At 41.8% G+C, this 16277-nt stretch overlaps 1 protein-coding gene across 36 annotated transcripts in view; it reads right to left on the reverse strand.

The window, feature by feature from the left end:
• The window catches only part of scrib (scribble planar cell polarity protein), an 84192-nt gene extending 68404 nt beyond the window's left edge, over positions 1-15788 (reverse strand). For 7 of the 36 annotated variants that reach the window (XM_026936603.3, XM_034303906.2, XM_053233287.1 and 4 more), the window contains exon 1: positions 14585-15787. In XM_026936603.3, coding sequence (XP_026792404.3) covers positions 14585-14743 — 159 coding nt within the window. In that variant the 5' untranslated portion in view covers positions 14744-15787. Of the gene's footprint in view, positions 1-13022; positions 14504-14584 lie in introns of those variants that run through there. The other 29 variants (XM_026936619.3, XM_034303922.2, XM_026936618.3 and 26 more) reach the window with 12 other exon arrangements.
• Positions 15789-16277: the final 489 nt, after the last annotated feature.

Below are 16277 nucleotides of genomic sequence, written 5' to 3' on the forward strand. Positions count from 1 at the left end.
GAACAAATAAACACAGATAAATGTCAATCAAGCAGATCATGTTAAAAAACAACAACAACAAAAAAAAAACAATTCCTTTACAAATCACTTGTCTAATGTCCCTCATAGAAACGGTGAAATGTTTCCACATGGCTGATATTTTCACTGCTGAACTGCTGCTCAGAATGTTAGAACGTGTCCGTGCTGACCGCTGCAGGACAGCAAAAGAAAACAAACAGCGATTTCAAAATCACTTCCTAATCACTACCATTTAAATTTATTTGTAAAGTGATGAATATATCACTTTGCTGTAGACGTATTTACTCTATTTTTTTTTTTTTTTTTTTTTTAAATCAAAATTTTCAGCCTTTTCCACTTTTTGGCAAAAATCTAAAGAGCCATCTTGGACTACCTTCTGTCGAAATTTCTGGGAGGCTGAAATTTCAGTGCACCCCTAATAAATACTGATAACTGACGTTAACTATATACGTGTCTAATGTTAGCTGATGGACTCAAAATATTCTCCATTTACAGTGACAGAAGGCAAGGACACAGCTTCAAGCAGGAAAATCAAGTTGAAACACAAGCACCTGCAAAAATGATTACTAAGGTGAGATTGAGGGAAGGGGGCGGGGCTTGCAGGGGGTCAGTTCATATCAGAGAGTTCAAACCACCTGTCAATTATTCCAGATTCATATGTTGATTGGCTCTTCTGAAGTTTTTATTAGAGGGGAAAAAGAAGACTTTATTTTTGGTATATTTTGGAGTAATAACTTGTAGCAGCGTTCTCTGATGGTAAAATGTGTAAAGGTTGCCAGGTCTGTGCATGGTCTCCACACATGACTGAGATACCTGAGAGAGACCTAATAACCTGAACCAAGTAAGGTAACAAGGTAGGTGAGGTCACACAAAGCAAACAGACAGGACACACTCTTTAGACTAAAGGTGTTCAAATGCATGAACAGAAATTTAAACCCTACATGGCAAACCAGCAAAACTGACTGCATAGAAAAAGCTTGGAAAATGTCAAGGTCAGAAAAGTCTATTCTTTTTTTTTGCTTGCATGCAAGTAAAGCATCAGCTCCAGAGAAATCCACTCAAATCACAAACTCGCACTTTCTGTTTGCTGTGAACTTGATTTAAAGTCTTAATCTACAACGTCATTGTGGAGCCTTCAGCAGCAAAGTGTTCACGTAGTAATGATGCTAAGTACATCAACACAGTAAACAGGTGTGAATTCTAATTAAGGTTTATTTTGACTGAAACTTAAAGATATGTTGGGGCAGATGTCCTGGACTTTAAGATTCTAAGAGAGGGGGTGGACAGGAAAGCTATGTTTACAGAGCGTATGAGCCATGCCAGTCAGGAAGTGGTATTGTCATAGCAAAATAACCTTTATGTGTCATTTCGAAACGGTGGCGTTCAGAAGCGATTGCTGGGCGATCGGGTCAGTCTTCAAATACACCAGTGAGCGTGACCAGTGGGGTCTCATAAGCTCCGTGACATCAAAAGAAACATGAAACAGCATCGAGGATGCACTTCCTGCTTGGGCGTATTTCAAGACCCCACGCAACTGTTTTGCTCAATAAATCTAATTTCATGTTACTTATACGTAGGGAGCAAAGAAGGCCATTTGCTAAATCTTTCCAATAGAAATGATGCCTGGTATAAAACAGTGAAAATGCTAGTAGGAAATTATTACAGTATTACATACTCTGTAAAGATGTTACTTGCTAGTCAGAATACATTAACAGTTTAGTCTCGTTGGTAACAGCAGCACGGGCTCCATGTGGGCTTCACTTGCATCCTGTAGCCCTGGAGACATGAATCTATGAGGATTTGCTATAGCACAACCTATAGCAGGGCGTGTTACGCGTGTCACGAAGGAGGACAAGCATATTCTGTAGAGGAAATATCAGAAATAAAGTGTATCGACAGGGTCTGTTCATTTCTCCAAAACGGCACAGCAATGCACAAGGGCTGGCAGTTTCACGGTTAAACACCAAAATCATTAAAACATGACAGAGCTACTGCCATTGCTCAAATATGGCCTTTTTTGAGTCAACAATGTGTAATCATAGTCCTGAACAGTGTGAACTTTCAACAAACATTTCTGGGAAAGTTGACCCCTGGTATCTTTCCAGAGTCAATGGAAAACTTAACTTGCTTTACCCAGATTTTCATCAAACACATTCTGCCACGGTTCATATGAGTGGTTGAAAATAAAACCAGTTCGAGCTTATGACTTAAATGAATGGGCAGAATAAACTTTTGTGTATTTTATTTAAATAAGTTAATGTGTATTAATGTTGGCTTTCTTTATTATTACGTAGATCTAAAGGCACAGGATGATGTTAGCAATAACACACAATGCTGTTAGAAAAAAAATAATCCACTCCAAATTGGATTATTTTCCTGTAACAGCACGGCCAAAGTATGTTATTCCTCTTATACCACAGCGATGATCACACTTTCTAATTTATTAACGAACACTGCACTTTTTGTAGGTACAGTTAATGCTGTGAATATCCATGAAACAAATTAGTTCCTGTTATTATACACGTTATATTGCAGCTATAAACAGTTATTCCCTCACCTGCCCTTCTTTTTCCCTTGAAGATAAACTTATTAAAGGTGCCAATACTCCTTCCATAAATGTCTCCTACCAAAAAGCTGGAACTACTGTCAGAGCTGCTGTTACAATCAATTAATCCACACCTTCTGATTCGAGAATTCACCTGCTGTGGTTTAAAATGTATATAAAGTATACTGCATTAGGAGGCTTGGTTCCAGCTGCGATCATTGTAAAGCACATTATGATCAGCAGGTGACTGAACACAGAGGCATATGATTAGAAAAACTTAAAATTATAGTGTAGATCATCTCTGTCTTAATGGTCATTTGTTTTTTTTATTCTAAACAGTAACGGTTATGAGCAAATATATGATCAAGCACTCTAAGCAGCTACACACTGGTTCCCTGTAAACCAGAGTTCATAGAGTGTATAATGGGAGACACACACAAAGCAGCAGAGCAGTAAAAAGGCATCAGGAGTGACACATGCCAGGGAGTGAATCCGGTCAGACTGAGTTTTAATTATTCTGCCTGGACCATATGTGCTGTAGCCTGTTTACCCTGTCACACACCTGCTGATTAAGATCCTGCACTGACAGCGTGCCAAATAAAAACGAGCAGTTCATGCAAACGGTCAGTCATCAGCTGCTTCTGGATTTGTTTTTGACTTGACGCACAGCCCGATGTGCAGAACGCAAGTTTGATGATTTACACTAAGAAAGTTCTCACTTTGGTAGAGAACATTGAGAGGCAAGGTTTTTTTTTAAGAGTGGGTTAAAAGCCACTGCTGGAGGTCACATGATCCTGTGGGCCTCCATTTAATACCAGCTGTCACCTTTTGTCAAGGTGAGAGTGGTCAAAGTTCAAATCACGCTCACACAGAATTTCAGCAAAGACAGAAGGAAAAAAGTGATCAACAGCCTGCTGTAAATGGTGACGGTTTTTGGGATACATTTTTAAGTGACTATACGGAAGGATGTGTCGATTGGCACTGTGGTGGAGTCACACATGCTTAGCTCCAGTGGAAGTCACCTGATGCCACCTTTATTTACCTGCAAACACAGCTGATCTGCTCAACTGCCTGGTATTCATGTGAAATGCTTGCGTGTTGCGCTGCTCCAAAAACATTCATGTTCCTCTTTCTTCAAAAACACACTCCGCTCAGTAGCTAACAGCAGCGGATTGACGCTTCAGTTCTTCTGTGTGAACCTACTAAACTACAGCGAGAAGTGGTTGGTCTGAAAGGGTGCTAATCCTCCTCCGGAATCAGACTACGGACGAGAGGTGGGGGCAGGATGTGGGAGGCAGCTGGTCATCTGCTCAGACAAAAGGTGGCACTGCTATGTGTTTCCAGCCAGTTAATTAGATTCTTCAGCCTCTTATATCACAATCACCACTGCACCACTGTTGAACTCTACAGCTGAGACAATGAGAAGTGCCGAAAAATTAGGACATATTCTATGTGCAGAAAGCTGAAACTTTACTTCCTTTACTTCACTTTACTTTACTTCACTGTCCCGTTCTCTAACATCCTCATTTAGATTTACTTATTTTGCTTATATTATTGTTACGTGTATACTTATGTGTTTATGCAAACTGACTTAAAAAGGAGCTGTGCAGGTGAGAGTTCAGGGTCTTGCTAAACTGTTAAGGGTCCAGTAGAGGTCCTGGGATTTGAACTCAATCACTACAATGAGCCACTACTGCCCCGGATGCTTCATGTCACTGTTTCAGAGCAATGGATTTCCAACAGGCTTCACTAGGTACTAATCGAGACACGTAAAGCCAGCCAACTGCATCTTTTAGAACTGCTGCTCATGCTGCATCACAGTGTAGAGTAACAAACTCGGAGGAAAGCAATATTTGTCCCGTCCGCATACAGGGGCTCACAGAAGCCCAAGATTGGCTAGTGTTGCTGCGATTGACAGGGGAGAGACAGTAATACCATCACTTCTATCTAAATAACATGGCCAATTGTGCCAACTGGGCAATTCTTCGTAGCAGAAACAGGTTTTTTTTTGCATTTCCAGTCATAGCGTTGTTTACATTATCATTTGTCATCAGCTACTAGAATTGTGCCATACAAAACATATGCAGAAAAACAGGAAATCAATAATACACGGTGAAAAATCAGAGGTGGACTAATGGGATATGTTTTTAAAAAGCTCTGATGACCGCCTTTCAGTGTATAACACAGAAATAAGTTTCATACAGGCTGTGATGATGATAGGGGTAAATCTACCCATCAACCAACTAACCAACCAGACCTGTAATTTAAAGAAAATTGGGGAAAAAATCAGTATTTCCAACACATGTTTACATCATATGTTGTACATATGCTTAAGGCAACAGCATTCCATATAACATATTGCTCAGTAAAATTACATCACAATATTTCTTTGTAAAACAATTCTGTTTTAGGTAAGTGTGCAATATTCCACGTTTCACATTTTCTCACTAATAAAAACAGCAAGATAATAAATTACACTTGACAGGCATGTATTAAATATACTACTTTAATTAAATATACACTTTGCTGTTTAGTTAGAGTGAAAATGCCTGCAACAGATTAATAAGTGTTATAATAAAATGTTAAACACTGCTTGCTTCTAATGCCTTGCTCATATAGGACAAAACAGAAAATAAATAGACAACAGAAAGAAAAAGAATAAACCCAGAAGATCAAAAAGGAAGAAAAGCGGAGGGATCTAAATACGTGTCCTTCCAGTCTGGGCCAGAGCTCTGCTGGAGGAACAGAGTGAGAGCATGAGGGGGATGATGGGGATGAGGGAGGGTTTACTGCAGAGCACACAATGGCAGCTGTGATTTATGGGCACTGCTGGGCCAGTTCTGCAGGCTGCAGGGGGAAAGCCCTCCCACCAACACACTCCTTCAAAGAGAGGACCAGACGCAGATTCACACACACACACACATACCACCCAACCAAAAAGACAGGAAATGCCCGAACAGTTAAATATTAATGACAGCAATGAAGAGCTTGTTGAGCTTGTTAGTAGCGGTTCAGTAAGTGGCAAAAACATATCATGTCATATATATATATATACATATATATATACACACACACATTATATATATTACACACACACACACATTCATATATATATGTATATATATGTATATATATATATATATATATATATATATATATATATATATATATATATATATATATATATATATATATGTTAACACAGTGCCAACAAAGTCCATTATACATTCAGAGTATACTTCTTGTCCAGAATTTATAAAAATTAAATATTTCTTCAAGAAAAGCTGGGGGGAAAATTTTTTTTCACATCCACCTTTGGCCGGGAGCCCAAGGGAGAAAAATTGGCCGTGCTCTCTGGATGGGAGAGATGGCATGCACTTTCTCACCTGTCACACAGTGACACTAGCCACTCGAGAGTGTCTGTGAGCTCAGGTATGCGGAAGAGGGCTGATAGCACTAACAGAACATGTTGCGCTGCCCTGTGATGCAGCATGAGCAGCAGTTCGAAAGTGCGGTTGGCTGGCTTCACGTGTCTCTGAGGAAGCACATGATAGTCTTCACCTTCCCCGCTTCATAACTCATATGATAAGGGAGAGCTGGCTGGTGAGGGGAAATGAACAAATTAGGAAGAAAATGTGGAACAACTGGTAACCATTTTTGTATGTCTAGTAAAAGTACTTACGTTTTACAGAATAACAAAGGAGTTGAAAGCTCTGACACCTGACAATATCGTTACCATAATATGCGCATCATGAGTTATGTTTTATTGCCCAGTCCTACTGGGATCATGTCAAGTTATCTCCACCGCTTTTCACGATTTCATAGAGTACACAATTAATATACAACTGCAATCACAACAGTGTTAGAATTTATTACTGTATTTCTCAAGCTTTCCTTTCATGGTGCAGTGTTGCAAGGCTCTTTAAGACCGCTTCATTTTGGATCAACAACTTAATTAAAGGTAATTTCCTCCTCAACCTTCTGAGCTGTGCAAAGACAGGGATTTCATCCTGGTGTGTTCAGTGTTCCACAACTGGATATCTCCGAGTTAAAATATATGTATACATTGCATTCACTTTGGCTGAGGACAGGACTTCCAAATTTGCTGGCCTCTTGCCAGCAACCATGATAAGATGCGTAACTTATGACCCCATTGCACAATCACAGACAAACCTTCATGATATTTGTTCTCTTTCACCAAAGCAGCTTATATTTTGCTTGATCTGACTACCATTTGAGTATTGTACAATGAAATACTATATTGGCATTTTAAAAATTGTATATGTTTTAAATCCTTTAAAGCATCTAAAGTTTGGGTCTAGGTCTAGTTCAATATGTTCATCAATCAGTAAACAGTCAGAAGAATAACTGCTAATAAAATAAAGCTTGCCAAGTCTCCTATGCAGGTTCATTTAATTTAAAAGACATCATGCATCACTATAGGGCCTGAAAACCCACATTCTAGTCATGCTTCTTAATTGCAATGAAAATTGAATGCTGTGTCTGAGGTAAGAGAATGTTTTGGAGCAATGTGGAAATATTACAGCAACCCTGCATTCCAAGTTAGAAAAGAGCGCAGGCAGGTAGGATACAGAACGTGGTGCATTGTTCCCGGACCTGTAAGTGTAACGATGACTGTAGAGCCCTCAAGTGGAGACCTCTGAAGAATCTGTGATTGCATGCGAGAATGCAGGGCGGGTTTGTGTGCGAGAGTGCTTAAGCATGTTTTCACAGACAAATGAAGCCTTAATCTGGCTCAGGGTGGGGGACAAAGACGGGATGTTGTGAAGTGGGGGAAGGGCCTCAGTCTTAAGCGCATGCTGTTTGATGCAATGTGAGGTTGTGGCCGTAGATGTCTCGATTTCTTCCACTTTCACCAGTTTCAACACACCTACACCGCCATGCATAACTGGGCAGTAGTTAACACTGCTCAGATATACAGTATAAACTCAAAAAGCAAAAATATAGTGTCTTCAAAATAAGAAAGATTTATTTCAATGTTTTGCACAAGCAGAACAAAGTGAGCGTTAAAGTGCGCACTAACATGGCACGGGGGGCTTCATAAAAGAACAACACATAAGGGAAGGATGCTGCTTTTTTGTGGTTTTGTGAGTTTGCACAAAACACTTTAAACAGTGGCAATTTATTCAGAAATGCAATCAAATTACTTAGCCTGATGGAAAGCCTGATTAACAAGCATGCAGGCTTTTCAGTCGTGGAAGATACTATAAAGTATCAAACCCATACAGGACATATTCTGCAGAGATGAATGTAAAATAAAAGCAAAAACCATTATTTTTCTAGTTGTACACTATCTTATCACACCTATTTAGATTGATGCACTGATAAACTTGGTGTAGTCTTGCTTTTGCAAACAAGCTACCTGGAACCGTGTGCCTGCTGTCTATTGCACCCACTATGGTTTTGAGCAAACAATGGACAAAGCAATAATAGATGGTATTATGGGTATTAACGGTGCATTACAAAAATGACAAGCGCTGATAATGAAAGCTTACAACTGATTCATGTATCACTAAAATATCTGCATCTATCACACCCACTTTTTTTGGAAAACGTAATGAAGTAATATGTGTAACCAAGGGCTAAACGTTTACATCTGTTTGTCAGGTGAAATTTTGGGGGTATTGTGTAAGCGTTTCTTGTTTTACATTTATATTTTCAAGTTTCAAAGTTACATTGCACAAAGCTGCACTGACCCCTGATAAAAACCTCCACATGTTTGTTCTACATGGCATTGACACTGACCCAAAAAAAAAAAAAAAACGCTCTACCATTCAGCTAATTGGTAACTCGGGTTTTAGCCGAGAGTTCCTCATGTTTTCGCAGCACAGCCCTGGCTGACAGAAGCACCCAGTGAAACCAAAGCTGCAACAATGCAAGCCATGATGTTTTGGATTTGCGAACGGGCGTGCCACATCATATTAGCTCAAAAAGCCTACTACGTAACCTGTCACAAGGTCTGGTCTGACTGTCAAAGCTCGAGAGCCTTCAGAAAGCCTGAGGTTATGTGTAAGAACCTCCCTTTTCCTTAAATGTGAACAGGGAGAAGAGAAACAGGGCGGTTTACTTACAGTATGTGCGAGTGATAGCATGTAAATGATTAACATGTGCTGGCTTGCTGGCTTTTACCGGAGCTTTGCTTGTGTACGAGAGGCTGTGGACATGCAGGGTTAATCCACTAAGCTTTCAGGCTCTCTTCAGGCTCTCTGGAGCGTCCACTGTGCACAGTCGGGGGGTTTAGCTCTCACAAAAAGGACATGCTAAGAGATAGCGCAAATTAAGGATTGCATAATGAGAAGAAAGATCCGGAGGTTCACAGCGATTGAGAGCAAGAGGGTGTGAGGGGGATTTCCTCTTCAGCTGCTTGTTGTCTTTTTTGCCAAATGACAGAGCCTGAACAGTTGCAAGAGCGGGATCCAATATTCACACTGTTAAGCCCATTTCCCCCACATTACTCCCTCCTGCTGAGGGGCAATTATAGCCGCCTCCTGTTTCTATGGTAAAAGACAGGAGCACTTTAAATATGGCTGTGATGGACAGCAATTAAGATGTATACAAAAGATGCATGCATCTTTTCCATATGTTTATAATTTCAGTAGGCATGCCATTGTTTGTTGTATTGTTTCCACTTCCTTTACAATGCAGGAAATAAAGACCTGCTTTAAACAAAAACAAGCGGTGTCTCTCTCATGTTCCGTGTTGTATAATCACTCCTTCAATCGAATAAATACGGGTTGATGCAAATGTTCAGCAACATTTCAACACGCTCAGCAAAAACTCACTCTCCAGTAAATACTGTTATGCAGATCTTAAACAGGGTGTGACACCAACTGAAATGCACACCTGCAACGTGATCGTGTCTTCAGTAGCCCGTGTGTCTGTTCACTCTGACCTCAGGAGTGGACATGTCACTAAAATAAACAAGACGTCCCGCGCAAACAAACCTGTTACACAACTCTCCTGCTAGCGGGACATGCGGTCACTTCATGGTTAAACAGGGCGTGAGAAAGTAAAGACACTAGCCACACTTGAATGTGATCTCATAACTGAAACGTCCGCCAACAACTTTTTGTCGAACGCAATGTGTGACATGATCGTTAAGTTTGTCTTGGTCAGTATTAGTGCACATATCTAATGAACTAGCTCACCATACATTACGACATTACGGACACTGCTGTGTCCACTTGCCTGGTTGCCTAGCTAAAGTATTTATCATTTGTCCATCCTTGTTATTTGTTATTACATCCTTGTACTTTTTACTTCAGGCAAGCATCCGCGATACATGGGTGTCATTCCAGACAACACATTTCAGTTCATTTACAGAAGAAATTCGCACTAATGTGTACAAAGTGTGCAAAGAACCATATTATTTACCAAAAGCCAACTACAGTAAGGTTTCACAAAGGCTTTGGATTTGACTTTGAGAATGTCTTCTCATGGCAGTCTAATAAACAAAACTAGACATCTACACATACTTCCAAAGCGAGTCTAGTTACTGGTGCCTGATAAACATAAGCCTCCGTGTAGGTGTCGCTGAGCACCGGAGTGAACATCATTAAACCCAGCGAGAACAACTAAACCTCCATCTGCTCAGCCTTTTCCTCAGTCTTGCACTTACACGCATGCACACACACAAATTAATTCAACCTCTCGACTAGTTAAGACATCAAGCAGTCGCTGCCTTGGTGAAGCTAATACATAAACTAGCTATACAGCCTCAGACACCTGATCACTTCTATTGCTTTGGACGGTCATATCTGTGAGTAAATGTTAAGCTGCTTAATGCAGTATGCATACTGACGGTTTTCTACAAACGTTAAATGATTCTGCACCTGGACACTTCACATAAATACAAAAATCCCAGAAATGCTTTGGCTAAAGTGTGTCAGTATGTGACCAGTCACGATTAACACTTAACTGGGGAAGGGTGGATTGTAGCTTAAGCAGCTTAGACCAAATCTTACACCACATGGCAGAGCCACCACACACTGACACTCACCATATGGCACGCTCGGGACATAAGAGCCACAACCAGAGCGCACGCTTGTCTCCACGCAGCATTACCATAAACTAATGCTAATATACTACACTGATACCAAAGTGTTAACTGAGACTCTGATAACAGTGGAGGTACCTTGGTACGAATAGCAAATTAATATCTTAGGCAACTAAAGAATATAAACAAAATGGAACATTAACTCCCCAGAAAATATTGATATAACTGCAAAAATCTTGGACTTATATTAAAATCTGACATGTATAAGTCAGAATGGAGCAGTGAGAGGTGTTTAGTGAGGTCTGATGTGTTGCCTTTCAAACTTTGTAGCATTGTCTACAAACTGGTGCTCTTATAGAAGAGAAGAGAAGAGAAGAGAAGAGAAGAGAAGAGAAGAATACTCACAAACAGCTACTACAAAAGCACAACAAGGAAGACAGTTCACAAGACTTTAACAGTACACAATAAACTCACAATATACCACAAATAAGAAGGAATAAAAATAAACATATAAAAAGCTCTCCAAGTTATATACAGACTGAGATTCCTGTACACATAAACTCTATGAAATATATTGCTGGTTTGGCAGCTTTAAAACTGTACAATAACAAGCTTGTTTCCATTTTCCATCCAACATTCGCCGAACTGACCAACGGATGCAGACTGATCAGGTAGTGCTTGCGTGAAGCCAGGATATAACAGTCACTCGGGCGGCACATGGCTGAGGTACACACCCACTCGGACAAATCACTTGTAGGCAAATACGGTGGCAGGTTACAGGAAGACAGCGAGTAAATGAGGCCTGAGAGTAAATTTGAAGAGGAAGGAGGGTCATCTGCTCATGATGATATTGTTCCAAAGAAAGGCATCACCACTTCCATCACATGAAAATGGGTCAGAGTGCAGTATGAAGTGCGGTAAAGGACCAAATGCGCCATTGTTCAGCACAGGCAAAATCTGGAGAAACAACTATATTATTCCAATTTAAAAAAAAACACACACAACACCAAGTTGATTACACAGAGGAGGAGTGGACAAATCCCCAGCGCAGGCACTTGGGATAAGCAGATTACGTGTCCAGGCTAGTTTTTTTTATTCAGTTAATTAACCATTAAACGATTTCATTTTGTGTGCACGAGCTAACGTAATGCGCTTCACACCGGTGTGACACTGCAAATATAACCCTGCTTCTCAAGCCTAGCTCCTGTTGCACCAGCAGATCTAACAAAATACTACAAATTAAATAAAAATGCTTACGCCGCATTCGACGAAAGATGGTAACTCTCGTAATTTCCGACCTCTGACGAGGAAAAAAACAAAGAAAACGACCCCTCAACTCCTACTCGGGAACGTGGGACAGTGTCCTTAACCCTGAGTTCAGCAAGTGATGTCGAATCAGCATGGCTGCTCACAACATGAACATCAAATGAAAACAAAAATCAGTTATGCTTTACATGCAACATATTTGCTTTAGATCAATCAACATACACACGAATTCGCTTGTTAAATCTATACCACTAACGATACAGCCCCCTGCTTTGAGGAGATAAATATACATCACTCATCAGTTAGCTGGCTAGATTGTTACTAATGAATGATGAACGTAAAAACGTCTGTGGGTTTTTTTCAGCTTTGCAGCTTAAATGCAGGGGGTCGAAAATGACGTAATTGAAAAAATGACTTCCAAGGCAGGTCGACTGCAGCATGAATTTATTACTCCAGCTTTTGAAATAAACAAGACTTCTCTCTTTGCTGCAGGCTGAGCAGCGTCCATATGCCAGCAGTCTACACAACACACACAGGTCTGAGCTCCGAGCCTGAAGTGTCGCACTGCATCGGTGACTCTGTGTCACTGTCAGCACAATGTTGTGCACCTTTCTGACACACTCAGCAGCCTGCCTAACACACGCCTGTGCTTTCTGCTATGGAAAGTGCACGCAAGCACACACACACACACCCCCCCAGCTCCTACTCCTGGCTTCGGACAGCCTGTAGGAGTCACTCAGCAGACTGATGGAAGCTCCACTTTAAACACTACCTGTAATTTTTCACTTGTGCTTCACTTAACGCCTGCTCAAGGCTACGGTGTTCACTAGTCACCCTCCTACACGCCTCTCCAACCTCACAACACACGCACGCAGAAGCCTCGGGTAACGCTTGGTGCACTTAGTACGGACTCCACTACAGCTGACTTGCAACACGATCTCTCTCTCTCTCTCTCCCACACACACACACACCCACAAACACCCCTACAAATGGGAGTGTGGATTAAAAAAGGCTCTTTAGAGGAGTAAGTTACACAGCTCTAAGCACATTTCCGTAGTACACAAACCCCAGCAGTGAGATTATTGGGCTCTTCTCATTCCTTCTCCTCATCCTGCTGTCTGCTGGATATCTAGAGACATAGACTGAAAAACAGACAGACAGACAGAAGCTACTGACCCTCTGTCCATCTCCAACTGATGCTGATGTGTCAGCTTCAAGGTATAATTTAGTGGCAGTTTAGCTGATTTAAAGCTGTAAATCCAAACTCAATTCCCTCCAAAGCAACATGATGGACAGATAAGCAGAGACGTCTCTATGTGCTGATTGGTTGCATACTGGTGGTTCATGTTTGTCCCCCCCCCCCATGTTTACACACAGACTCGGGTTTCTCCTCACACAGGTTTACTGACAACTGCTGAGAACTTTGCTTAATATTACAGAGTGTTCTGGGTCAGCTTGAATCGAACGCTGGTGTGGATCGATTACGCAGGTGTGAACACCAAATCCGAAACCAGTCCAAGGTCGTTTCAGTCTGCTTCCTCGTGATCTCTTGTGTGGTTTGATTGCAGGAGGAAAATGATTTCACCCTGAATTGACCCGACTGCAGGAAGTGTCATGTGTTTTGAGTTGCGGGCAGCGTTTTTTTTTTTTGTCGGTAGACGCGAGCTGCTAACCTGACCCATGAGCTATATACTGAGCCACAGGAGTGAGCTGAAGTGCTGCAGAGATGTGAAATATTCTGGAGATTTGGACCAATGAAGAAAAAGAGAAAAACACAGTGAATGTGACAAACAAAACTAGTTCAACTAGTTATTTATGAGTGCTGGATCGGTTCCCATATTTCTGAACAACGAATGAAAGAATTTAAGGAGTGTGTTTTCAGCCCAAGTGCATTTGTTATTATTTTTTTTTTTTGGTTCTTTTATTTTGTGTGGATTGTGAAACTAAACCAATTCAAACAGCAAACATACCAAAGGGAATACGTTATAAGAATAGCAAATGGACTAATAGGTGTGAAAGCGCAATATGAACACCACAGGGCAGGAATGCACCGATCCAACAGTGAGACAAAAGTCTGGATTTGATTTCCCGAATATTTTATGTCCTATACGCAATGACTGACAACATGCATCTAAATAGAAGTTGTCTTAAAGCTTGCTGCCATCATGCCTTTGGCATCCTTCCTCAGAAGACGCTACAGGACGTCTCCTCCATCAGTGTGAGGATGTCAGTATCGGGGGTATCAGCGATACTCAGAATCAGAGCTGTGCTACATCATATCGTGCATGATATACCGGTACAATTCCTCCCTGGGATAACAATTTGTCATCCAGCGATACTGATGATATAGACGATGGCGTGTTTACGCACCGCCACGTGCGTATCTCACACATAGAATGGGAACAAGCGTGGCGGAAGGTGAAGTTCCGGCCCTAGACGAGGAAGAAGAATTAATCCCCAGAAAAGGAGCTTCCTCCGTAATACAGATGTAATTCAGATGTGAATCAGACGGCTCTCAAGACTGTACGCTGATCTGACTGGTGGCCAGAAAGTCACTATCTTATATCGTTATCGCAAAGAAAATATCATGAAGTATCGCGATACAGGTTTCAGTCTATATCGCTGATCCCTACTGAGATACTCTGGTATCAGTGCACACCTGACATGAGTGACAAGCCAAGCCTGTGTAATCCAGCAGTGCTCAGCCCCATGCTCAGAGCTGATGCTGATGCTCTTACCTTGGGCAGTTCTCGGAGCTGGTTGGCATCGAGCAGGAGCTCCTCCAGGCTGCGGGTGTAGCGGTAGATCTCATCGGGCACAGTGTGCAGAGAGCAGTGCCGCTTATCCACCGACTCAACGTGGCGGTTACACCGCCAGAGAGGGATGCACTTGAGCATGGCGGGCCGCCGGGGCTGATCAGGGCCTCCGCATTAGACACGGAGGGGGAAAGAAAAAAAAACAGGCGAACACGACAGTGGAAATCCCTGGCAGAGAGACACAGACAGCTTTCACTTCCAGTCCAAGAGACTTGCTTTAACACTCCGCTGATCCACTGATGCACTCCAAACCCAGACCGTCTGCTTGAGTCTTCCTTTGAGAAATTCAACCCTGGTTCATTTTAGAAGTTTGCTCCGAGTTCACTCACATCTCTGTTTTCAAACAACACTGCTCAGCTAACTGCTAACTAAACGCGACTATGCTTTTTCGAGACCGAAACTGAGCTCTCCCAAAAGGTTCTGCTTTATTTCAGCGACAGCTACAACTATAGTTTCTTTTAAAATCCTTCTTTCGGTTTTAATGGAGTCTTCTTTCCCAGGTGCATGTGATGTAGCAGCGAGGAGCCGCGGCTGCTGCTGTTGTTGTTGTTGTGAGGCTAGTCTATCAGGCTAGCTCGGTTGCTAGCCAGAGGTTTAAAAACGTTCACGGTTAGCTAGTCACCTAAAACAATGCTAACTGTGTGATAAAAGAAGGCGACTCTATAATAGTATTAAAAGCAGTAGACAGTAAAATGTTGTGTTTGTCTGGCAGAGGCTGAGGCAGGAGCACAAACAGTGCAGTTCGAGTCAGCCGTAAGGCAGCGCTTCTTCAGCCTCCGCCGGCTTTGTGCCTCTCCGCTGCGCCCAGCAAAGTCCCAGCCGCGTCCGCAAGCAACCACAGCACACAATATCTGTTTCGTCGTGACTCATATGGCTACAGTTAATTTCGCTAGCTGCGCCTCTGGTCGTGCTCATGCGCCAGGGAGTTTCCAGCTTCTGTAGCCAAGTCTTAAGGTACTGAGTCAACCGGAGCTTCACGTTTACACATCTATTCCCCAACTACGCCTCACCGTCTCTTGACTACACAGAGTCCTCACGGCGTCATTCTTCCCCACCCGCATTCGGACAAACCCCGCCTCCTACTCCTCGTCGGTTTAAAGTATTGACCAATCCCAGTCCATGACGTCATACAGTACTAGCCAATCGCAGCAGAGAATACAGGGCTCTCCGGAATACGTGTGGGAAAAGTAAATCGTCCTCGACGCATCGTCTGGCGTACACGGTTGTTTTTATGGCGATTCAGATGATGACACCTAGCGGTCAGGAGGACCGGGTCGATTCAGATCAGCAGTTTCGCAACATTCTTAGACAGCTTTATCTATAGTGTTTCTTACCACGCAATAAAGTGTAGGCTATTTAATAATATATAGTATTATAATACTGTTTTGTTGCTCTAATGTGTTATGGTGTATTTAAGAAAGGGAAGATAAAATGCACTGCAGAATGAGCTGTTGTTAAAGGCAAGATACTACAGGTGAATTCAGCTTGACAGAGTTTTTGTGATTTTGCCTTTATACACCACCACAATGGATTTGAAATAAAACAATCAAGATGTGATCAAAGTGTAGACTTTCTGCTTTATTTTATGAGGTTCCACAAAAATATAGCATTTACC

Source organism: Pangasianodon hypophthalmus, chromosome 4, assembly GCF_027358585.1.
Source record: "Pangasianodon hypophthalmus isolate fPanHyp1 chromosome 4, fPanHyp1.pri, whole genome shotgun sequence".
In the NCBI taxonomy this organism is placed as follows: Eukaryota; Metazoa; Chordata; class Actinopteri; order Siluriformes; family Pangasiidae; genus Pangasianodon; species Pangasianodon hypophthalmus.